Source organism: Drosophila santomea, chromosome 2L (genome assembly GCF_016746245.2).
Source record: "Drosophila santomea strain STO CAGO 1482 chromosome 2L, Prin_Dsan_1.1, whole genome shotgun sequence".
Taxonomy (NCBI): Eukaryota; Metazoa; Arthropoda; class Insecta; order Diptera; family Drosophilidae; genus Drosophila; species Drosophila santomea.
In genome coordinates this window covers 2,182,238-2,205,935 of record NC_053016.2, presented here as the reverse complement: position 1 = coordinate 2,205,935, position 23,698 = coordinate 2,182,238, and the positions used below count along the sequence as shown (strand labels likewise).

The 23,698-nt window shown below is 46.1% G+C and overlaps 2 protein-coding genes and 1 non-coding gene across 7 annotated transcripts; 2 read left to right on the top strand and 1 right to left on the bottom strand.

Moving 5' to 3' along the window:
- Positions 1 to 9,170: 9,170 nt before the first annotated feature.
- On the top strand, positions 9,171 to 9,715 carry LOC120458174 (cytochrome c oxidase subunit 7A1, mitochondrial). Of its 2 annotated transcripts, none has more exons than XM_039645734.2 (3): positions 9,171 to 9,270; positions 9,395 to 9,465; positions 9,523 to 9,715. In XM_039645734.2, exons 2-3 carry the CDS (start codon positions 9,421 to 9,423, stop codon positions 9,664 to 9,666), a joined length of 189 nt encoding a protein of 62 aa, XP_039501668.1. In that variant the 5' UTR covers positions 9,171 to 9,270; positions 9,395 to 9,420; the 3' UTR covers positions 9,667 to 9,715. The 2 variants fall into 2 exon arrangements, with proteins under 2 accessions (XP_039501668.1, XP_039501669.1); XM_039645735.2 differs by having other exon boundaries at positions 9,196 to 9,270; positions 9,398 to 9,465.
- Positions 9,716 to 9,859: 144 nt separating this feature from the next.
- LOC120458172 (coiled-coil domain-containing protein 28B) lies at positions 9,860 to 12,410 on the top strand. Of its 4 annotated transcripts, none has more exons than XM_039645732.2 (4): positions 9,860 to 10,108; positions 10,170 to 10,416; positions 11,519 to 11,596; positions 11,661 to 12,410. In XM_039645732.2, exons 1-4 carry the CDS (start codon positions 9,992 to 9,994, stop codon positions 11,882 to 11,884), a joined length of 666 nt encoding a protein of 221 aa, XP_039501666.1. In that variant the 5' UTR covers positions 9,860 to 9,991; the 3' UTR covers positions 11,885 to 12,410. The 4 variants fall into 4 exon arrangements, with proteins under 4 accessions (XP_039501666.1, XP_039501667.1, XP_039501664.1 ...); XM_039645733.2 differs by having other exon boundaries at positions 9,861 to 10,108; positions 11,664 to 12,410; XM_039645730.2 differs by having other exon boundaries at positions 9,863 to 10,108; positions 11,207 to 11,596.
- A 3,030-nt stretch (positions 12,411 to 15,440) lies between these two features.
- On the bottom strand, positions 15,441 to 15,513 carry Trnar-ucu. The gene has a single exon. It is a non-coding gene; the product is annotated as a tRNA-Arg (tRNA).
- Positions 15,514 to 23,698: the final 8,185 nt, after the last annotated feature.

Sequence of the window (23,698 nt, the reverse complement as noted above, 5' to 3'; positions counted from 1 at the left end):
GAGCAACAACACACATGCACACCAACGCAGAACTGGGGCAGTGACTGCAGTGCGAGAGGGAGATGGCGATGGGGAGCCTCCCTCTATACCTCTCTCCCTCGCACTTGGCCTGTGCATTTTTATTTCGTTACACAAGCATTTCATTTCGAGCAGAGGAGCCGCTTCTGCATCGGTGCTGCGCCTCTGTTACAAAATATTGACGAAGAAAAATCATACAACGTTTTTTTTTCAAACTTTTTCTCTCAACCATTTTTCATTGGTGCAGCGCCAGCGAAATATGAGTTTAATCCCGAGTTCCGGAGCGAGGGGCTATTCTATTGCGGGGCGGAGTGTCGACTTCTATATGCGGTGGAGTTTTCCGTTTTGGGGAAAAACTATGCACAGGATTTTTCCTAGGCGCCCGAGTAGAGGCAACCAGTTGGAGTTGCACACACACAGGTGGGTTGCCCAGTTGCAACCGCAAGTCGGGCGCTGCATTCGATGGGGGGAGGGAAGGGATCGTCTAACAGAAAAGCAAACAGCAAACACGAAAGAGTTTTCCCAAGCACTCGGATCTAGGCTTGTCGAACTAGGCTTCGTTTTTCTTGTGTTTTTTTTTCCATTTATTTCAGTTGCTCTTCGGCTGGCAGATGGCTGAACGTCGGGAGATGCACTCGCTGCACTCGTTGCACTCGATGCACTTTTCAAATGGGCGAGCGCAGGGGCACACAGTTTTCCATCCGCAGCCACAGCCAGCAACAACAGCCAAAGGGGGCGGCGATAGGAGCCCTAGGCACCACCCCCCGCCCCCCATCGCCACCGCCCCATCCTCACGATTCTTGCACTCTCGTGCTCTCACACCCATAGACCACAAACACAGAGAGCCGCTCTACACGAAGAAAAACTAATGTGTCTCTGGGATCAATTGTATTAAATTAATAGCATTTGCGAACCAGAGTTGGGTATATAGGATTTGATATGGGAGAAAAGAAATTCTACATATTGAAAATACTTTATTTCATATTATATTAACGTTACAATTCTAACACTAGAGTATCTAGTAAAGTGAAATAGCACTAGCGTTTTCTTTCGGTGCAAGTGCATATTTACATTTCTAATTTATTTTGTGAATAGATAAATATTAGACCGGGAGTAGACTACCTGCTGTCGCAAAGTCTCTGGTACAAAGTTTGACTTGTAAATATGGCACAATTGAAAAAAAACTTCAATGCAATTTCATGAGCACTATAGTTTTTCTTTCTGTGCAGCCAGGGAGGGCGGGCGGTTTGGAGGGGCAGATAAGTGCAGCTACGTGCACATAGAAGAAATTGCACGCCGTATGAACACGATGACGTTGGCGTAATTGCAGCCGCAATGCAACTGCCAAAGGGGCACAATCGTGAGGAGGGGAGGAGGAGTAACTGAAGCATTGAGCTGACTTGGCAACAGTGAAGTGAAGTTTCAGCAATAAAACATAGTTCCCAACAAAACCGAGAATGAATACACTGAGCACAAGTGGAGCAATATTAGAATTACATCAAATACACGCTGCGAAGGAACATACTATAAATATCACGTGTACTACCTTATAAGTAGAATGGGAATGTAGGATACAGCTACTGCCCGTTCCTGTACTCCATATCCAAATCCAAATCTTCCCACCTTTTGGCGCTCTTTCTTCTGAGCGCAGAAGAACGAGCGAAGAACGCGAGCGGAAAGATTGGAATTGGAATGAGAGGGTGCAATGCACTGACCGCGAGTACATTGGCCCCACTCACACAGCGACAGTCTAGACGGGGTAGAGTGCGACCTTCTGGGGCCTATCGCTGTCTCGCTCGCAGCGTTGCGACGTTTTTTGCCGTTACGTGTTACGTCATCCGCTTGGCGAGCTCTGATCGCCTGTTCCATTAACATCGCATGACGCAAACTCCACCGAAAACGTACATTTCGAAACCACATCGAGTGCACATGGAACCGCGTGTGGATCCCTCGGCGCAGCTACGTGGAGCCTCCCCGCTTTCCGGGGACATGTGCTGCTCAACAGCGGCGGGCATAGAAAATCATTAGAAGTTACCCAAGAGCTACCAAGTTGTCATAGAAATAGCAAAAGTCTGGCCGACAACTTGGTGGTTGCCCGCCCAGCTGGGGAACTGGCAACTGGTGCAGCTAGCAACTGGGAAACTTGGAAACTGGCAACTGGCAACTGGCAACTGGGAAACTGGAACCGAGCTCGAGGGGTCTCGTGTGGAGCCGGGGATTGGGTTTCAGGTTTGTGGCGGCTCCAGTGGCGAGATTGGGATTGGTTTCTTCTGGCTGGAGCAGCGAACCACTGCTAACATCGATTGGGTGGCGTGTGGCTGTAAGAATTAACATAACAAGGCCCACTCCTCCCGCTGAACACCCCGCATTTTCCATTTCCGCGTTATAATTTCGAAAATTTTTATAGCGCAGTTTCTTGGAGCCTGTTCGTTTATATTTTAAACACACAAACGTCGCGCTTCCCACTGAAGCGGCCCAAAATGCCCGGCCACTTGGGTTTCCTAGCCGCTTTTCGAGGCCGTGGCACGCCTTCTAAAATTATAATTTATTATTATTATATCTCGTTTGCCTAATTACACCAGGAAAACAGAAGTGCCCCAGCACTCCAGCAACGTCGGTGCAGAGACGCCGCAGTTCGCAACGTGCATTCAAAACCGCTGCGAAGGCAACAGGCCACCATCCTCATCCAGACCATGGCCAGAATGGCAGATACAGTGAGCGGTCCAGACCCACTTCCAGTGCCACATCGATCGCTCACTGGGAGAAAAGTCGCATGCTCTTCCTGAGACTCGCGAAAGTTTTCTTGCAATAAGGATATCCTCAAACGTAGTACAAATCAACTGAAGAATCCTTGTCCTGGTTGAGGACTTTTTGTCATATGGTAGATAGTAACAACATTGGCTTTTCTCAGTGCATTTCCACAACAATCCGTGCCATTCGCTGTTTCCCGATTTCTGCGCTTTCGTTTTCGCCTTGTTGGGGCAAAAAATCGAAAAAGATGGCTACTAGCAGGGCGGGCTAACAGAAACCATAGCAGAGCGGACCAGAGGCGCCCGCCCAAGTGGGGAGCACGCGGTCCACCTCAAGAGTTGGGGAAGATGCCACAACTCTCGCTCGCCGAAGAACTGATGGGTGCTGTTAGATAGAGACGGCGGTACTGTGTATTTAAGGGGCTCCACGCATCGAGACCTTCTCAAGGTCCCGTTCTCCAATCAGGGGGCCTCCACAGTTTTAGTCGCGGCGCACACACGCCGACATGGGGAAGTCTTGACTATCGTAGCAGGCGATCAGAAATCGCCACACAGGTTGCAGGTGGCTGGTGGCAGGTGGGGCGGTGGTTTGCGCACTTTTGTGGGGCGTGTGCGGGGAAATCCGATTGCGATTGCCAGGCATTTCAATTGTGTACTCGTGTTTGTTTCGCCGTATCAGTAAAATGAGCTGCCACCATCTGCCCTCTCACTCGCTCCTTCCGTTGTTTCGCACGCGTGTTACGTCACGCTAGAGCGCCGTATCGTCGGGGGTTTCGTAAGGGGAACGCTGGGTCACCGACTACGTTTGCTCAAGTTTTGGGAAATCGTAAAGCTCCAAAAATTGGGGGGTTTAAAATGGAAATATATGAGTACTATATATAAGTACTATATATAGGTGCAACAAAAATGTTATTATGAAAATAAATGTATAGATTATAAAAATCTATCAACTATGTAAAAGATTTTAATATATGTTAACTATTCAGAAACCAAAGGATAAAGGATCGAAAGTAGCAGAAAGTGTTCTACCTTGCAATCATACTGCTACGGCCCCAACATTTCCAAACAAGCCCCAATTTGTGATTATTTTCCCCTGGAGTCAAACACCCACAGCACAAATCAATACTCTCCAGCTCACAGCCAAAGTTGACACAATCCACCTGGCCAACAGGTGCGGCAGCAAGACAATTGGTCTCCAAAAAAGCCACCCCCCCCAACTGGAAGCACCATTTGAAGGAGCTCTGGGTATCTGGATATTCCGCACCGTTTGCTGGGGGGCGTCGCCAAAAGGATACTTTCATTTCGTGCCCGGCGAGAGAGTGCAAACAATTTTTAGTGAAATTTTCGAATAGGCGAACAGCAAGCTCCCTTTTTTTGCGAGGGGTTTTTGGTTCCGATTCCGATTCTGCCGGCGACGACACTTGATGATGATGATACTGCTCGCTCGTACACACACCCGTATTTGGTTTGTTGTGTGTGTTTGTGGTGTGTTACGTTTTTTATGCCGCCTCTTTTTTGTTTTTGTTCATGCGCACACGGAAAAGGTTCTAAATGATGACGGGAGCGCCAGCCAGAACGGCAACAACAACCACAACAACCACTACTTAGAACGATAAAACAAACACAGCAATAAACAGGAGAAGCAACAACAACTTGGAGCACACACACGCACACCACTGCTAAATCTGCTACAGCAAGCAAAAACAAGGTGGGTGGTGTGCGAGGGAGAGGTGGTAAGGGGGCGGTGGTTCGGGCTGCTCGTCTCGCTCGCACTCGCACGACATTGACTTTGAAACACATTTGACAGCCGCAGGCCGAAGAAGAACAAGAAAAACTCGTGATCGCGATCACGACTAAAACGCCGAAGAAGCAACAACAAGATAAGCAACATGCAAACCAAAACTATAAACAACATCAATTTGTTCAGTTCCCATCAGAGGTGAGAAATTTGGTTATAAAATAACTACTTAATGTAATTTTAAATTCTAAATATAGTCTATAATGAATAACGCTGTTGTCACAAGTCCAAATATATTCAAAAACTTTTGATATCCAAATTAAAATAAATAAAAAAGCTAGAAATATTGGTAAGCTTTACGATAGCTATTTTCCCGCTGACTGAGCGCCATCACTGATTGCCCAATCGTGTGCTCAAGCCAGGTAATTAGCATTTCTGTCTGCCTCTCTGTCGCACGCACAAGCAACATGACAAGCCAATTCACCACGCCAGAGCGAGCGCAAAGGTAAACGAACTGTATCCCCCTCCCCCACAACTCACACATGTGCTCGCTCGTTTCTTTGTGTGGGTAGGCATATTTCAATGCCAAGGTGACGACCTCGTCGCAGTAGCTCGCTCTCGTTCTCTCGCCGACTGTTCGCCGGTCGTCTCGCTCGCTCTTGCGGCTCAGATATCGACCTGCTGCACTTGCTGCTCTACTGTTACCGTTAAAACTTAAACTTAAAACAGTTCAAACATTTTTTACAACACAAAAATCGCCGCCAGAGGAGCGCGAACCTCGACGTATCCACCATTATCGCACTGAATGCCATTCAATCCACTCGGCAAACTCACTCGCACCTGCCACGCCCCGAAAAAGTGGGGGGCGGAGGATACGAGTACGGCTACGAGTACGAGTGAGTGAATAGTGTGAATGCCGTATATTCGTAGCGGTTTTGTGAATTTTGTGACGGGCCATCAGGATTTCGAGTTGGCTGCTCGCGGCTGTCGTGCGGGCACGAAAGGGACGAATATATGCCGCAATGTTTGCTCAGTGCTCGCGCTCCCTCTGCTGCATGCGCTGCGCGCCTGTTAACTGTTTTAGTTAAAGAGCAATCCATTTTGTTTTGCCCCACGAAAAGGAGTAGCGCCAATGTTCTGTCCCCATCGCAATCGCACACGCCATATCGTCGTCTCAACTGGCACGCAGCGAAGTCGCGGGCCACTGGACGCGAGAAAGAGTGCGAAAAAGGCAGCAGATGCAGTCGTGGAGATTCTTTTGGGGGCAGCACCATGTATTAAGGGGCCATCGTGATTAGTTCCCCTTGCACCTGTTTAAGTACCAAATTTAAAGCTTTGTTTCCCTAAGAATAATATTTATTAGTTTGCACTTAAGCTTAAAGCGCACTTGCACAAAAGCTTAGGTACAATTTTCAGCCATCTTCCTAAGGGCTCTGCAAATCCATAGCTTATTTTTAAAGCTTGGAGTAATAGGAAGAAGAATTGCTTGCCATTCTTTTTAATCATTCCTCCTCTTATTTTGCTCCAAAGTACGTGTGCATTCGCATATCTGACAACCCCTGCCAAAAAATGCTTGATATTCTTGAGGAAGGGGAATTGCATGTGCTTGTTGTTTATGCTGGATGAGATGGGGAGATGCCCCCGCAGCCCCCTTCGCAACATTTTGGCTTTCTGATAAAACTTTCAATCCGCAAAGCACGAAAAAAGCATTAACAGCGCTTTCTGCAAGTGTGTGTAAGGTGCTTTTGTTTAATAAACTTTAATCTAAATCATTAAAAAATCCAAATAGTTAAAAGAGGCACATGCCATATGTATATATCTTTTCAACACTATAAACGAAATATCTTCGTAAGGGGTTTGCTTGACATTTGACCCTTCCACTATTTTGTTGGATGGTAAAAGCTATATATAAACTAATTTTTAAAGAACTGCAATACTTTTTTGCTTGTGTAGATTGGAACCAACAAGCATAAAAATTCATTTAAAGGGCTTTTTGTAGTCCGAGAGAAAAGATAATTCTTTTAAGCAGCAAATGTTGGTATAGGTATACATAAGTAAACAAATTCTAGTAGCATAGCTCCGTTTTTTCATGAATGCGAATTAAAAAGGAGCAAGAAACAAGGTAGTGTTGAATAACTTTGAATATCACCCACTGTCACACAGGTACCTTGATCATAGGGTTAGTGAAGATATCACCCACACTGTAAGAAGCAAGATCAAATGTTAAGTTAGGACGCAAACCCCCCTACTTATCTTTATCTGAAGAGGGGTAATGAATGCATTAAAGCAGGAGAACCATATTAACATTTACTGCTAATCAAGGATCTTGTTAGAATAACACACAAACCTAATGTATGTTACCCTTACTAATTACTCACGTCGATCAATTAATCATTCATCTGATTATCAAATTAGATTTTTATGAGGAAGATTGTGCACGTGAAAATCGAGAGCATCCCGTATGCACATAAGCTCATAAATACATAGCCATTGTTCACTGTAATCTACTGCTATTTTTGGAGCTTGAAAATATGTGACTATCCTAGGCGTCGAATTTAAATTGCTCCAAATTCCTTGAATAATTCCCCTACCCTTTCATTTTACCGATCCTTTCTGTTCTAGCATAATCTAGTAATTTTTTAATACTTGATTTTTTTAAGACCCTTTTTATAACTTTAAAAATTAAGGCTTTCCGCTAAAGTTTCCCACTTGTTGTGCTTGTCGAGCGCCCTAGAACTTTTGAGCACTCACTCGAGGGGCAAATGAAGACGGGCTCCCCTTTTCGAGCGCTGCAGCTTGCAGAACAGAACAAGTTTGGAACTTCAACTGGCTAGAAAAAGAGCCCACAGCCCCACAACGAGGAGTCAGAGGGAGACAGGGCTAGTGGCGGACCCTAGAAGTTGGGCCAACTAGCCCAAGGAGAACCCGAGAGTGTTTCCAAAGTCTAGCCCGCCCCCATATCATCATCCATCGGCTGGCTATTTTAATGAAAGCACTCGGAGGTGAACTTGGCAGATTTAACTTTTTTCATGTTTCGTTTCTGAATACCGAAAAGCGGCCGCCTCGCAACTTTGGCAAGTTAATTTAGCATGGAAGCTACAGTTTTGAAAGTTCTTTTGCTGGGCGCTGAAAATCGGCGATGGCTTTAGCAGGGCGATATGATATGTATTTGTTTCGTTTTGAAACAGGTCGACGTTGCTTGTGGGCGCCCAGCGGGGCGGGGGGAGCCAACCGATCCGAGCGTAAGCGTTTTATACACTTTTTTTTTCGGCCGAGAGAGCTTAAACAGCTTTTCAGACGGCACATTATACTAAAGAATTCATTTATTGCCCGCTGTGCTGCACCGATTGTGTAAGCAAATTAAAAAACACAGGGCACCCGCCAAAAGACGACAAAGAACTTTCGAATCTCTCAATTAAGTCAATTGCAAGATTTCGAGTTTAAATTGTATTTGATTAATTGCTCTTCATTTAATCACATTACCTACCTTTGAAAAGCAAAGCGACTCTGATAATTTCTTAATTGCTTACCTCCAAATCTCAGGCTTATCTTAATATCTTTAATTAATTTAAGTACCAAATTTAAAGTGTTGTAATTTTAATTGAAGAAGCTGCTAATTCCAGCGCGGAGTTTCTCGTAATTATTCCGAAAAGTTCAAACTACACTCGAGTCAACCAGAATAATACTTTTTTTTGCCTAAACATATATACATAACCGCCACTAATTTGACTTGATTAAAAAAAAAGTTTTTAAATCATCTGAAAAGTGAGGAAACGACGAAATACTTGCGTTTAAATTCTGTCCATAGTATATTTTAAATCTCGTTAAAAACAACAAAAAGTAAATACACTCCGAAAGCGCCCAAAATGCGCTCCCAAAAGAAAAGTTCAGCACCCCCAGCGATTTTTCGCGCGTGCAAATCGCACACATGGCGAAACGGAAGCAGTTTTTTCGAAGAAATTGCACAACTCATTCGGTGTAGAATTATTGTAATCCCCACCAGGCGCACAGGAACCGTTAGCTGCGCGCTGAGCCCAAGTGGCTTCGGAGTGCTTTTCGCCGCAGGCGCTTTTCGCAGCGGGTGCGAGCGGGACGGCGGCTGTGCTTTTGATGCGCCACACTTGGCGCTGGTGCCGTCCCACTCGCGCCCAGTGTTGCACTGGCGTAGAAACGAGCAGTGCAGAAAAGACGCCAAATCGCTAGCTGTTTCGCCTGCGTTCCTGTTCAAAAATTCACAAAAAGCCAAAATAGCGCGGAACACACAATTTTTTTCCCGAACGGCGAATCACGACGCAACTCTAAAATCCGGCAGTTGCGATTTAAACTTGTACATCAAAAAAGGTATTTTTATTATATCAATTTGTTGTGTGTGCAATTAAATGTTTGGCCTTAGATCTCATTTTTTAACTTAAAATTAGTTGTTTAAAGTTATTCTATGCAATATTTTAGTTAATTGCCGCAAGTTTGAATTTGTAACGTGCGCTGCATGGCGCGAAATTCAAAATTCAAGCTAGCAGTGGAAGTGAAATGTGTAATGTTTATAGGCTTAAAATGTATATAAAATAAAATTATGCTTTCGGTATGCATATTAATATAATATTATTAATTTATTTATTCCTATTTATTGATCTCCACAACTTGACAACTCTTTATTTGCATTTCCCTTTTGCTTGAAATCATCTGTGATTTATTCTATTTTTATCTGTTACAAGAAAGTGCAGCAAGTCAATTGCAATTCGCTAATTGTCGCACATTCGTTAGGAGGTGAGTGTTTTCTAAAGTTAAATATTATCTTGGACATATTAAGGAGAATTTAAAACTCCTTAAAGCAAGACAACATATGCACTGAAAGAGCCTTGTTTAAATAATTGTATTTTATTTTATTCAGCAGTTACATAACAGACATAGGCGAAAATGGCTCTACCCGATGGACTTTCCAACAAAATGAAGGTTTTCCAGGTGAGTTTTTTAGAGGCTGGCAACTTCGAATGTGTTTTAAGACTCATAACTTTTCAGGCCGTCAACGAGCTGCCCGTTTTTCTAAAGGGCGGACCAGCAGATAAGATTTTATTCGGCGTTACTGCTGGACTTTGTGGCCTTGGCATCGTTAGCTTTGTCCATTTGGTCTACACAATGGGATTCACCAAGAAGAAGGCCTAAACTATGTGCCCGAACACTTCCTCGATTAAAGAGAAACTATTGTAATTAAGTAAAGTTGTTTTAATTGTTTTCATTTCGAAATTCAAAAAGACCGCCCAATAATATTCCTATAAAAATGATAGAGCAGCACTGTTTTCGCCCACGCAAATGTGAGTTAGGCATTTTCGTCATTTTTCGGCTATGGTCACACTCTTGCGGGGAAAAAATAAAAATATCGAACTATCGAAGTGCGATAGGTCTCGATAGGCTAGTTTCTAAATAAAAACAAAGAAAATTCGGTTTTCTTGAGCGATTTCAGCGAAATCTAGCACGAAAAAGCAGCCAAATGGAGCCCAACGATGAGGTGGTGGAACGCCAAAAGCTGGTGAACGATGTGGAAACGGAGGAGGAAGCACAAAGCGCACCGAAATCGGCCACACCCGCCTCGCCCGCCGTACCGAATGTAAGTTACCCTGGGATTCTGGTGCGCAAGCCACACACACTTCATCCTTGCTTTCTTGTAGATCAAAATCAAAGGAATATCCAGCGGCGAGACGACGCGCAGCAGAAACTCCGCATCCTGCTCCATCGAGAGGACGATATCCGAGAAGGAGAAGGACAAGAGCCAGGGCCAGGGTCAAGCTGCCACGAAGGTGACCTACGTGAATGAGCGCCGGCCACGCCCCCAGGCGCACGGCGGCAGTGGCGGGGGCGGCGGCGCCGGAGACGAAAGATTCGAGTTCAAGACGCGGCCGCGCAAACTGCTCAAAGGTGGGTGTAGCCACAAAGCCCACTAACCCATCGCCTCTGCCTTTCAGTCGCTGTGGATCGCGGTTTTTGGTGTCAGCTGGGAAGGCTTCGGTGTTCGGTTTCGCCTACAGTAGAGATTCCCTACAAATATTGTGCCAAACAAGCGCAATCTTATATCCTTACATTATGACTACCCTTTTCTATACTTCAACTTAATTTCACACAGTATTTTGGTTACATTATAACACCTCGTTCATCTGCCATGTAGATATTCACAAACGCCTTATATTCCGCCATTAATGATAAAGTATCCGGTTAACTGCCGGCTATCACGGCCATCGTTGACCTTCGCCCGCGATGACGCACTTTTTCGGTGGCCATATGGCCGGAATACATCACATTTCATTCATTTCATTATTCACAGCCCATGTACACAAGTTCCCCACCCAATTCACCCGCACACAGACACTTTGATAGGTGCTTATAATTTCCATTATTGAAATTACAAGCCTTCGAAGCCTGTGCGAAAAGCACCAACAGAACAGCCTGCGGCAGGACTTTCCTCCAGTTGAGGTTTAGTCACCGTCATCTATAATACGTTTTGTGTCATTATTTTTAGAATTTATTTGTTATATTAATACTCGCTTACTTGTAACAAAAGTAGTAGCCTATCCTTACTAACTTAGTTTTTATTTTACAATTGTGCACAGTTTTCAGTTCTTACTTATGATTTCTTCGTTTCTTGTATTTTATTATTTGTACTTTCATATCCCGCACACTTGATTTGTTGACCAACTCATGTCGAGAGCAGATCGCGATGAGTTGGAACCCACCCACAGCAGTGCCAACAGCTTGAACGCCATCACTTTGGTGAGCAGCGAGTGGCTAACACCTGATCCCACAGCCACAGCTACAAGCAACCACAACACCCCCAAGAACAACAACAACAACAACAACAACGATAGCACGAAACGCAACAATAACAATCAGCACAACAATAGCAATCAGAACACACCGCGAACGCAGCGTCGCCAGAATCCCACAGCATCGATGCCAAACGCCAGTGTCCACAGCGATAAGTTCGACGATCGTCCAATTAAACATCATTCCTTTGTCTCCGAAGTTCCCGATGTGAAGCACATGGAAAGAGCCCTCCTCGGACTGCTGGATGACTTCCACTCCGGCAAGCTGAGGGCATTCGGTGAGTGCAGTTGTCTGTATAAATCTAGCACATTGATTTTGCTAATCCTTTTACACTTTCCCAGCAGGTTCCGGCTGCACAATGGATCAGATGACCAAGATCCGCGAGCAGCAGGAGAGCCTGGCCAAACTGCATTTCGAACTGGCTGCCGCCGAGGAGGATTCGCTGGAGCACGGCAACGAGTTCAACACCAACAAGGCGCAGGAGAATATGCTGCAGCTGATGCAGCGCCTGGAACAGCTGTCCATTTCCATCGAGCAGCTGCAGACGAGCCACACGGGTCTCTGAGATTTGGCCCAGCCGCAGGCCTGGGATCAACGCCTGCTCTGGCTCTGAGCACATCGAAAGCAACGAGGAATGCCAAAGTGGAGGAAGTGGATGGATGGCTTGGGATTCAGGAGTTTTACACAAGACTAGCGACTTTTCGACGGGGGGGCGGACAGCTGGGATTCTGTGTAAATATTTTAAGTTGTACGCTTAAGTGGGAGGATTCGTTGGGCTTCTCATGCTAAATAGTTTAGCGAACTCGCAGTGATTGTGAAACTAATTTAGATTGTCTTCGCGTAGCCATAGCCATAGCGTTAAATTATTATAATAGAGCAAGGGTGCCAAGGGTTGGTGCTAAAACGAATTATTTCATTACAATTCGATTCGATTTGATTGATGCGTGCTGCAGGTTATCAGGCTTCGATAATGATGGGAATCTGTTCCGCTTATTGTTTGTTATAGTTATTTGCAATATGTATAAACACCTAATCATACACATGTACGAAACTCGGACCTATTAAAGTTATCATTTTTATATATGTCTAAACGCCTATATAACCATTATGTTACAAAGTAGGATGGTAGTTTTCAAATAACTTCACTTGCATTTGATTGTTAATTGTCTTACACATTCGAATGGCCATTAATTGATTTATTCGATGAGCAATTTGACAACGTCCTTAGTATTCGCATCACTGCTGCTTCGTGGCGCTTGGAGTGCCAGAATTTCTACCAGCTTGGGCTTCTAAGGAAACGGAATTCCCCACAACCGCATCGTCCCCATTCCGCTCCCACAGCCGCCCACCGCGGACTCCGCTCTGCATGCACAATTTCCAGTTCGGGATGGGCACATCAATTGCGAGGAGCGCGAAGTAAGAAGTGAACCTTTGGACAAGTGCATTCGTACATAGGAAATTTTATTCCGCCGCCGCTTCTTGTGGCTTAATTTATGCATTCGTATTCAGGCGGTGTTCTCCGTTCCCTGGGCCGTCATGGCGATGACGATGGCGATGGCGCAGTCGCAGCCGGGTTATCTTGGCCATTCCAAGCTGTTGTTGCTGTAATCCGACTTTAATGTTGTGGCTTACAGTCGCTGTGGCTCTTCTCATTTTGATTTGGGGTTTTGGGTTTTGTTGTGCCTTTTCTGCCGGGCAGCTTGCTTGATCGGTAAAAGTAATTTGCTGTTCATTCTTTCTTTTTAATGTCGGTGTAAATCCGGGTTTCAAATAACAAGAACTGTGCACTGCGAGAAAATGTAGCATGCTTTCATATTAGTTTTTGTATGTAGTATCAAAGCAAAAATGGCTGGCTGTAAGTTTACTGCTAGAAAAGTTGTGAATTGTTTGGGTTGGAATATGATGAGTGCTCTGCTAGAGATTTTCTTGCAGTGCACTCCCACTTGTTGTCAGCTCGCCACCGTTCCCCTTTGTATTATTATGTTTTCCAACTTGTGGCCGAAACACTCGCTTCTTTTTTTTGGGCTTCTCTGTTTGGCTAGCGGTTTGGCGCATTCCTTGGGCCTCCGTCTCCGGTCTTCGTTCTCCCACTCCCCACTCCCCAACCTCCATTCCCCACTCCTCCAGTGCACCGAGAAATGTAGAAATAAACGCTCGGACCGTCGCATCCGCCACGCTGCATACAAATGCATTCCGCTGGCCAAAGGGCGTGGTAAGCAACATCCAAGCAGCAAAGCAGCAACACGCAACATCTATCCCAAATCGCTGCCACAAGTGCCACTGCCACTGCCAGTGCCACTGCCACCGACACCGCCACTTCCAGTCATCAGCCACGGATCCACGTTCCATCACGTGCGGGGATTGGGTTGGGGATCCCATCCCATCCCGGCTGAGGGATTGGACATGGAAATGGGGAATATCCGCGGCATGTTTTTACCCAGGCAAGGCCCAACCCTACACTGCGAAAAATTCTAGTTACCAACTTTGGACAACTTTGAATTCCAGATTTACAAAGAATAACAAGGCTTTACTTCTAAGACTCTTTTTACATAATTTCAACAATATTATTTAATTATTTTTTCTCCAAGTACATACAAGTGCCCGGTTTTATAAGGTGGGTGCAACAGGGGATCCGATTCGTGTCGCATCGCATCGAATCGAATCGGATTGGGATCGTTGGCAGTTCATCGAATCGAGTGTTATGTAAAGACGGCAACCGAAAGAAGTCATTAAATATGTGAAGCGCATATCAAATTTCGAATGAATTGAACTTACTTGGCTTGGTCACATGAGAATTTGATGAACTGCCAAGCGGACAAAGAGTCGTTGATACCTCCACCAGGAGGTGGGCATGGGCATGGGCATGGACATGGTGATGGGTATGGTGATGGGGATGGGGATGGAGGAGCACTTGTTGCCCAGGCAATCCGATCCGATATGCCGTCGCTGTCGTCGGGGCACTTCATTAACCTGAACTCTGACTCCAGCAGACAGTGTGCACTCACTAAAATGCACTGCTCCCAATATAAACTCACCCATCTTAACCTTTGACTTTGTTTTCAACTTTGAATATAGCTTTGTATGACTTTGTTTTCAACTTCGAATTTAGCTTGTATGCTTTACTCTCTAAATAAAACGAAATTAATCACCGAAGATAGAAGAAATTTAACTTGTATTTACTCTCCCCCTTTTCTTAAAGTGTCCTCCATCGCACGAGCAGCTTGCTTAAAGTCCGTCCTGCCCCAGTGGCTGTCTGGACTCTTAATCCTTGCCCACCCATGAGCACGGAGGCAGCTGCTCTGGCTGTGCGGAAATTACGTTGCTGATGAGCAGAGCTCTGGGAAAGCGGAAGACGCACGAAGCTTTTCCACCTACAGGAAGTGCGACAAAATTCAAACAGACTCTGCCACCCACCACCACCCTGCATCCTGCATCCTGTATCCTGCTGGCAAAGCGGAAGCAAAAAGAGCAGAGTGAACGGGGAGCGGCGGGGCGTAGGATTGAGTGGGCGGAGGTGGGTCAGTGGGTGGCCCTGTGACAGGCTCCGTTCTGGCATAAATGCGCACACGGCGCAAGGCAAAAAGTTTGCTGGCAGGAGCCAGGACTCCCAAAGAGGAAGTGACTAGTGAGGGCATGGAACGGCATGGAATGGCATGGAATGGCAATGGTGGGCAGTGGGTTTGTTATCGTCATTCCCTTCGGCAAGAGGAGTGGGCGGCGGGCTGAGGGCGACGTACTTTATTTCCTGAAAATGTCCTCGAAAATATGAACATTATATCCCGGAAACGGAAGCTGCAGCATTTGCAAGGAAGTGACGCAGGGGGCAGGAAGCAGCACCTCCCGCCCTCCCGCCAGAGCACAAAACATTCCGTGGACATGGACATGAATGTGGATTTGGATGGGTTGATTAAAGCGGGTAAACAGCAGCGACAGGAGACCAGGACGACAACGAAACGAAACGAGGACGAGCGCCAGGACTCCATGGAAATGTACACACAAGTGAAACAGGACACAGCACAGGGGAAAATGCGACTCAACTGCAGCTTAAGCAAATATTAAGTGCTAAAATATAATTGAAGGATTCAACATACACTTAAAACACAAAAAGTAAAGAAGATGCTCGACCATGACGGGACTCGAACCCGCAATCTTCGGATCAGAAATCCGACGCCTTATCCATTAGGCTACACAGCCACATGGAGTTAATATTTAAGCATGTCCTTAAGGACGAAATTAACCAAGTTGCACTAAAGTTTCATATTAGAAATCCATTTGAATTCCCGCTTTTTCGCCGTGTTGCCCACAGTTGCGTGAGGGCGGGGAGTGCGGGGCGAATTGGACATCTGACTACGATGTCGCATCCTGCAGGAAGCGTTACTCTGCCGCCGGCATCTGTGGCTCCCTCCTCGTCCACTTCTCCACTTCTCCATTTCCAGCCATGCCCCATCCGGAAAATGGCAAACGGAATGCGAGGGCGGGGAGGCAGAAGAAGCCTTTACGTCAAGGAAATGACGGAAGCAGCCTCAGCAGCTGAATTCTCCGTCTCGGCTGCTCGGCACTGCATCTCCGGAATATGGACTACGGAACTGGCGGAGCTGGTGGAGCTGCCTTGGACGGGGAGCAGGACGTGGCAGGAAATCATCGTCCCGTGGGACGTAAATTAAATTCCATGCAAAGTTAATTTTTCTCACCCACCCAGAGAGCAGTGAATCAGGAGCAGCTTAGTCCGGATTCCGGAATCTGGGATCTGGGCTCTGGGCTGGTGAAGTAGTTCCATTTCCGCCAAACGGGCGGTTGAGCGATTTATGGTTTGGGGCGTAGATATGGGAAAAGTTTGTAAATCAAGGAAACTTTGTCATGGCAGTTCATGTGCTGCTTAGCTATTCAATTGATAAGAGCATATGGATATCGATTAATGGGTTTAGGGTGATGAAGAACTGACTACCTTGCATTTGGATCCTAATCCAGATTGATACTACTACTTGGTAGTAGTATCTTCCATATCCATTTGCTCAGCTGCCCACCAACTCGCAGTCCAAATGACCGACTTCCTTGAGACGCAATTAGAAAGAAGCTACATCCTGCCTGGAATTGCCATGTCCCACAGATTCCACTTACCCAAATCGAGACTGCAGCTCCTCCTTCTTCGCACCGAGCACCAGAATCGGAGTACCGCAGAAATGTGGGGATGTGGGGTGTGTAATTTACCTCAATGATTGCCAGGCCCCCCTCCCGGATGCCGCCGGATCCCCATTTCCCCAGATCCGCAGATCTCCACATCCAGCGATCCGCAATCTATGGCCAATGTACCGCTAGATGATGCGCTGCTTGGTCCATAAACAGAGAACCCAAATGCGAATGGAACGAGGAGCGAGGAGCGGCGCACTGTAATTGAGTTCCTCCAGCTGGAAATGGTCAATTGGCAAATGGCAGCGACAATAAATGAATCTCCAGCGGATCCGAGAGCTCCGACGAGCTGCGAAAGCCTGGCCCAAACAGATTTGTTCGGCTTCGCCAGATTACGTGAAAGGTGAAAGTTGTCGAGAACCGCAAAGCAGGGGCCAAAAGGCGAGTCAGGAGGAGGAGGAGCAGCAGGGGGAGCAGCAGGAGGAGCAGCAGGAGGAGCAGCGGGAGGAGCAGCGGGAGAAGCCGCAGGTGATCAGATACACGTGCAGAAAAGAAGCTGTCAAATATGTTAGTAAATAACCGATGATAATATACAATGTGTTGCATTCTCAAAAAAAAGGAAACATAATATATATTAATGATTAAATATTGTCTTAAATTTTAGTACATCTATCTATATCCTCATGTTTGTGTTGAGTGCTTTGATTTATATATTTTTCCTGGTGCATCCATGGCGATTGCAGGTCATGCAGAAATGGTGAGAAAAGCGCACCGATCGCCGCCAAGTCGATGAGATCCCAGCCAGCCATGCAGGCAGTCGAAGCGAACCGGACCCCACCTGTCGGCGACCTGTTGGCGGTGGAGATGTTTCCGTAATCCGAATGTGGAACAGTGGCACAGTAGCCAGCAGCCAGCAGCCAGTGGCCAGTAGCGGCAGTCTCCTCCATTTCTCCACAGCCGCATCTTCATCTCTCTGCCCCTTTTTTTTTCAGCGACTTTTCGCCATTTATGGCGCATGCGCGCAGTGCAGAAGGCGCACAAGCTGACAGCAAGACATCCACATCCACATCCACATTCACATCCCCATCCCCATCCCCATCCACATACCCATCCCAAGACTGAGACTGAGACGACCCACTGGCTGAGTGGCACAGCTCCTCCGCCAGCTCCTCGGCAGATCGCGGGACAGGTTAGCATTACCATTACCATTACCATCTTGTGCGCCGTCTTCTTTCTTCTTTGGCGGCGCATTACCGCATTGCAAACCTGAATTCCTCTCGTCTTTCATTAATAATGCTCTTTACTCAGCACGCTGGTTATGCAAAAACAATAATGAGCCCCTTGCACACAAACTTAAGTTAATAAATAGTTTTAAAGCTTGTGTGTTTTAACTTCTGGGAAGATATCAAAATTAAAAAAAAAAACTTTACTGCATTTGCTTTTGGAACATAACTACAGAAACCAAATGAACATAACTACATAAGCCAAATGAACTTCTCCCTTTTAAGTTATAATACATTTATCGTAATCCTACACCTTTGTTTTCAGTGCAGGCTTGTCTCATTTTTGGCATTCCGATTCCGGATGCTGTCTCCCTCTTTCTCCTTGGAGCCCAGTCTTCTGTGCAGCGAGCGGTGGCAAAATAGATTATGAATGTAAGGCAGTGGGTGTCGGACTCGGAGTTGGAGTTGGAGTTGGAGTCGGAGTCTCCAGGTGGGAAAGCGAGGGTGTGGGGGGTTGGCCCACATCGGATTTCGACGGTAGCGTGTCTGCAACACTTTTGCCACAGCCGCCTGCCAGACTTTTGAGCTTGGGGTTTTTGAGTCTTGGGGCTCGATCGAGGAAGTTATATAATCGAGACAACATCGCGATGTGTCGGCAATATGCCTCAATCAGTTTAGCATTTATGAGCCAGCCTGCACTTGGAGAAAATGTCTATAAAATGTGCAAAACAAAAGTAACATTTTAAAACTATTTGCATGCTTCATAAGCTGATTAGAAATAAAGATGTATTACATATATAATGCTTCATAAGATGATTAGAAATGAAGATATATAACATATATAATGCTTGTCTAGAAATGAAAATATATTACAATAATGTATATCCTGATTACTACTAAGAAACATTTCTCTCTGTGTAGCTCTTTCTGCCTGCAAGTTAATAACCAAAAATGCGAAACTCCCGGGCTTCGTACCTGGTTCATGTGGGTGGCCAATCAGGTTGGGAAGCAGTCGGGGATTGGATACCCATGTAACTGATCCGTTTGACTGCCTACCGAGTGCTCTTTTCCATGCTTCCTCATTAAACTTTGTCGGGAGTCGCTGAGATTCCCATTAGGTGACCGATATGAGGATCGGGTGAACATTTAGCAGACTTTGAGGACCGATCAACCTGTTCGACGTCTTGGGAATTTATGTGTGTTTCGTTTACGGTTCAGTGATTAGCTCCATTTTTTTTTTTGTGGGACACAGTAGTTTGGGAAGAGCTGGGAAAAGTGGCTGAATGTATTTAAGACTTGGCTTGAGATCATTTCCCAAACTTCTGTGCTAACATCTGGTTTTTAACATAATCATTTCCTGCTTCTACATGTTCCATTTCAACTCTATTACTTGGAATGTACTCTTTACGCTTATGAATTGCCTTGTAAGTGATCCTTAATCTACCAAAAAACACTTGAATATTTATGACCAAGGAACTGCGAGTCCAATACCCATTAAAAACGCTTCCTCCCAGCAATCGGCACATATCTGGCCCAAAGTGTGACTATTTGATGGTTCAGACCGTGTAGAACCAACAGCCGATCTTCAAAAGATACACACATAAAACTATGGATAGATTTTCAATTAGAGCCACAGCCTTTTCCGACTGTTGCCTCCGCTCGTAAAATGGGAAATTTATGTTTTTTACGATCGATTTTCATGTGTAATTTCCCTTTGTGCCGCAAAGGCGATAAGCCATGTGCTAGGATAACTTCCTTTCCGTTCGTCCGCCGACTTTTCCCAAAAGGTTCCCAGGTTCCCAGGCCACTCGATGCTGGATGTGTTTCCAACCTGCTGCAGCAGGTCTTTGTTCCTCCAAAGTCCCCCTCCACTTTTCAGACCCCGCAGCGATCCTCAGTCTGCCAGTCTGCGTAATTAATTACACAGCATTTTCATTTGGAGTGCGAGTGTGTGTACCTCTCATTTGCTGCCATTTCCACGCCTCGGAACGTTCGATCTTCCATGGCCATGGCTCTAGCTCTGGCTATGGATGTTGTTCTGGTTCTAAACGATTTCCAAGAAGCGCTCGAAGAGATCGAAGGAGAAGTGGACGGAGCGGAGGAGCGGATGTGCGGCGCATTTTCCAAGCTGCAACTCCAGATGTAATGTGCGTGCACCATCTCGCACTATCTCCATCCTAGTTCTTCCTCCGGCTGCACAGACGAGGTCGCTGAAATAGGTCAGCACAGAAAGAAATTACTGCAATCCCAGTTCACGTAAGCTATGGCCAAGCTGATAATAAATTCTTATAAAATATATAGATCGTTGTGAAACTTGGTACGTGGTAAAACTAGCTTCAATACCTTAGACTTCTTTATATTTCATAACTTTAATTGTGTTCCTAACTTTGTATCCATGACTATAACTCCACTAATTTTCCAGCGATGCCTGCAGGGCTCAGCTGATGATGATGAGGCCCCTTTTTCATATAACATCATCTGCTCATCTCGGTTAGTGCGTGTGTGTGTGTGTGCGGCGATTATTTAATTGATAAAGATTTCCACATTCCAGCGATGCCCGGGGGAAGCCAAACACAGTGAGCATGGGGGAGCTCTGTCTCGGCTTATCCTGTCGCACAGGATCGGTCCCGAGCTCATATCGAATCTCATTTGCTCAATGCCCTCCACTGCGATGGTTGTACTCCAACCACCGACCACGGAACCAGCTGAACCTCAGATGGTTCATCAAAGAATGCACTGAGATCTAATGTGGTAGTTTCCATTGCTAAGATACTTCACTATGATGTCCAGTAACAGCAACTTCTTAAACTATGTTATGCAGTCGAAATAAAATAATTGGAACATACAGAAGTGCATGAAATTTTTCTCCATGTAGAGTGGGTACTTCGACGGCCATCGGGAAACATGAAACCCGAAACCTTTCACCGTCATTTGCACTGCGTTCTTGTGGTAAGGTGCCCTCGACACGCACACTCTGCCACATGAACCCACACCATCGCATGGTGGCACCAACACACCGACAAGGAGTGGTTCAACCTGCCAACACTTGTGGATTGCTTCGATCTGCGATCACTTTTTCATCCCTTAAGTGCACACTTGGGATTCAATACCCAGCCGCAGTTGGGGTATATCCCTTGCACGACAATCAGAGTAACCAAGTCACTTGACAGATTGCAAAAGAAGTTCGAAACATAGGGTATACGGTAGGCGAGCAGTGAGCCCCTCCATCAGCTGGGCCGTTCTGCTTGGCTGCGCACCGTTTGGGCGCTAAATTGGAACGATTCTGGGCTGCCATAATCCTGGCCAGCAAAGCGATCGATATTTGAGCGTTGGTTGGTTTTGGAGTTGGTATCGAGGTATCACGGTACCAGGGTTCTTCGATTCGATCAGTTTTCCGCTTTGGGCCTTTGTTCGCTCGGCACTCGCACTTCCTCGGAGTTCGGACTCCAGATTCACCACTCGGGATTCGGGCAGGTTTCCCACGGTCTCTTCTTTCCTCGTCTGCTGGGTGCACATTTCATATCCTGCAGACGCACAACTGCCAGCGGCAAAGTCCTTAATGCGTGCAATGGCGGCAAAAATCTTACAATTACCCATTGTTGCATGGCATGCAATAGAAATGTGTAACAATTAGGCCAGGACTCGGATTCAGGTCGAGGATCACTGCACAGGATCTCTGCCTAATATCCTTTTCGCCCGAAATCCGAGTAGAACACAATTCAATTGAGTTTGGGAAAAGTGTAACGCAAAGGATACGCCGCTATTGCGTCTTCCTAATCCTGAAAAATTACCAAATGTTATGTGGGTGGTTTCGGGGACGATCCCCTTTAGATCGGCTTCTGCGGAGGTTGGCAAAGGTGTGTGCTGGATCTGAGTAATGATGTGTAATCACAGAGGAAATAATGCGGGATTTTCCAGGAAAACTAATTGCACAATCTATAGAAAATCAATGTGATATAATGGTTTAGTTTCACTTTCGTTGCTAACTGAATATAGTAAAGGGTAATCATTAGCTACAGATTCGTGGCTGAAAGAGGGATAGTATCTGTTCTTGATGCATCCGCTCCAGACATGGATTTGTTCCTGGGTCACCTGTCGCACAATCCCCACCCCCCTCTGCACCACCAGCACCCCCTGCAGTTTAGTAAGTTTAGTAATTGGCAAATTACCAGCAACAAATAAAGGGGCGAAAAGCGAAGAACAAGAAGCGAGGCGCGTCTGGAAATACTTCCGCATCGGGAGCTGCGACTTTGTCGGGGCTGCGACCGGACTTATTTATAGATCTGGGACTATACCATATAGTGCAGGGCATATATCAAATCGCTGGCTGTCTGCCGTTCCTCCGACGCTATATGTATGTAGGTGCCCATGTGTGCTGTGTGTTGTGTGTGGTGTGTGGTGTGCTTACATATGTATGTGCGGGCATATCTGTGTTTTGGTGTCTGATTCTAGAGCACAAGTGGATGCCACTTGGCTGCCTCTGGACATTGGCATTCTATTTTAATGAATTATCTGCACTTAGGCATCGAACTAAAAACTAAGAGCTGCGACTATAGCGATCACCCGAGAAGTCGGATTCACTTGGATCTGGAGGCAATGGAAAGGGGGAAGTGGGAGGTGGCGCTGTAGAAGCAAACTGGTTGCATTGCAATGGCGAAATACAGACGTACAGATGCTGATTGGCTCAATTGGACGACTATTTGAACTCTGACCCCAGTGCGATCCTCATCCACTGCCTCTTCCCCCTCCCCTTCCCCTTCTCCATTCTCCTCCTCCGCCGCCGGCCACCCTTTCACCCTGGAATTTCCCGCTGGGCGACGCACCATGACCGAAGCTACTAATTTGGGCCAGTGATCACTTGGAAACGTCGTCATCGCCATCGCAGCTATCGACGGAAAAGATAGCACTTGAAGAAATAACTCTATTGTATTTCTAAATTGGAGTGCAGTAAAATAAATGTATAGGCTTGAAGTTCTCTAATGTTTCATTTGCCTTTAACTTATCAAGGCAATTACTCAATAAACTATTTATAGCAATAAAAAATCCCAGTTAAAAGTTATTATTTTGCTTGAATGGCTATTAATCGTTAGGATTCAGGCATTTTCTTCCAGTGCAGGCCCACGGAACTGAGCAGGGGCGTGGAGGGCGTGGGCGGGGTCGTCCGGCTGGTCGCCGTTTATGGGCATTTGACTTGAAATGTCAACGTTAACGCCGCTCTGGTAGAAACTGGTTAGCCAACTGAGGCGACTGGAGACCCCAAAGCGGATGCAGTGCAACTGAGCGCATCTTCAGGCCCATCGACCAACCAACCAACCGACTAACCAACCTGACGAGGAACTCCAGCACCAGCCCCTCCTCCTTCTCCGAGGAGGTTTCCAGTCGCAGCCGAGCGGAAATGTTCCAGCAATTTATAATTAAAGATTGCCAACTGGTTTCTGGTGAAGATTTCCATCCAAGATTTATGGGATCGAAAACACCTATCAGCTAGCACCTCCAAACATTTTGCATTACAATAGAGGGCTTTTTCCCAGGCGCGTGGCGCTTGTTCCATTTTCGGCCAGGGGGTCGTATACATAATTATTTTAAACGCACACACTGATAACAGTTCCAGGTATTGTCTAATCTATGTTTATGTGAGCAATGCCGTGTCATTCGGGTAATGGGTATGGCCTGTTCCATCAGGTGAGAACCCCTGGTCTTTCGGCGCCCATGCTTCTGGTATCAGCGTGAATCGTTTGTTTAAACTTTATCTTCTATTGATTAACAACTAAATCGAGCGCCCCACGCGAATTCGACGCCGCCCACAGACAGCGGTTTCCTATTGAGTTGTTTCGTAGTAAACTTGGTGGGTTTTAAATTATTTAAATTATTACCACTGCGAGCTGTGGCTTCTTTCGCGTTGCCAAGGAAGTGGATGGGATGGGATCTGTAAATGTTTACGCGCCTCTAATGATTTGTTTGTAGTCTTTGCACACACTCCTACTTCTCAAAAGTATAATAACGTAATCGAGATTATTATGGCAATTGTG

What these genes read in the sequence shown, in the direction of transcription:
- LOC120458172 (XM_039645730.2), top strand. Translation starts at nt 9,992, where the DNA reads ATGGAGCCCAACGATGAGGTGGTGGAACGCCAAAAGCTGGTGAACGAT. An exon ending in CCTCGCCCGCCGTACCGAAT is followed by an intron (nt 10,109 to 10,169) that starts GTAAGTTACCCT and finishes GCTTTCTTGTAG; the next exon opens with ATCAAAATCAAAGGAATATC. An exon ending in GCCGCGCAAACTGCTCAAAG is followed by an intron (nt 10,417 to 11,206) that starts GTGGGTGTAGCC and finishes TGTCGAGAGCAG; the next exon opens with ATCGCGATGAGTTGGAACCC.
- LOC120458174 (XM_039645734.2), top strand. Translation starts at nt 9,421, where the DNA reads ATGGCTCTACCCGATGGACTTTCCAACAAAATGAAGGTTTTCCAG. An exon ending in ACAAAATGAAGGTTTTCCAG is followed by an intron (nt 9,466 to 9,522) that starts GTGAGTTTTTTA and finishes ATAACTTTTCAG; the next exon opens with GCCGTCAACGAGCTGCCCGT.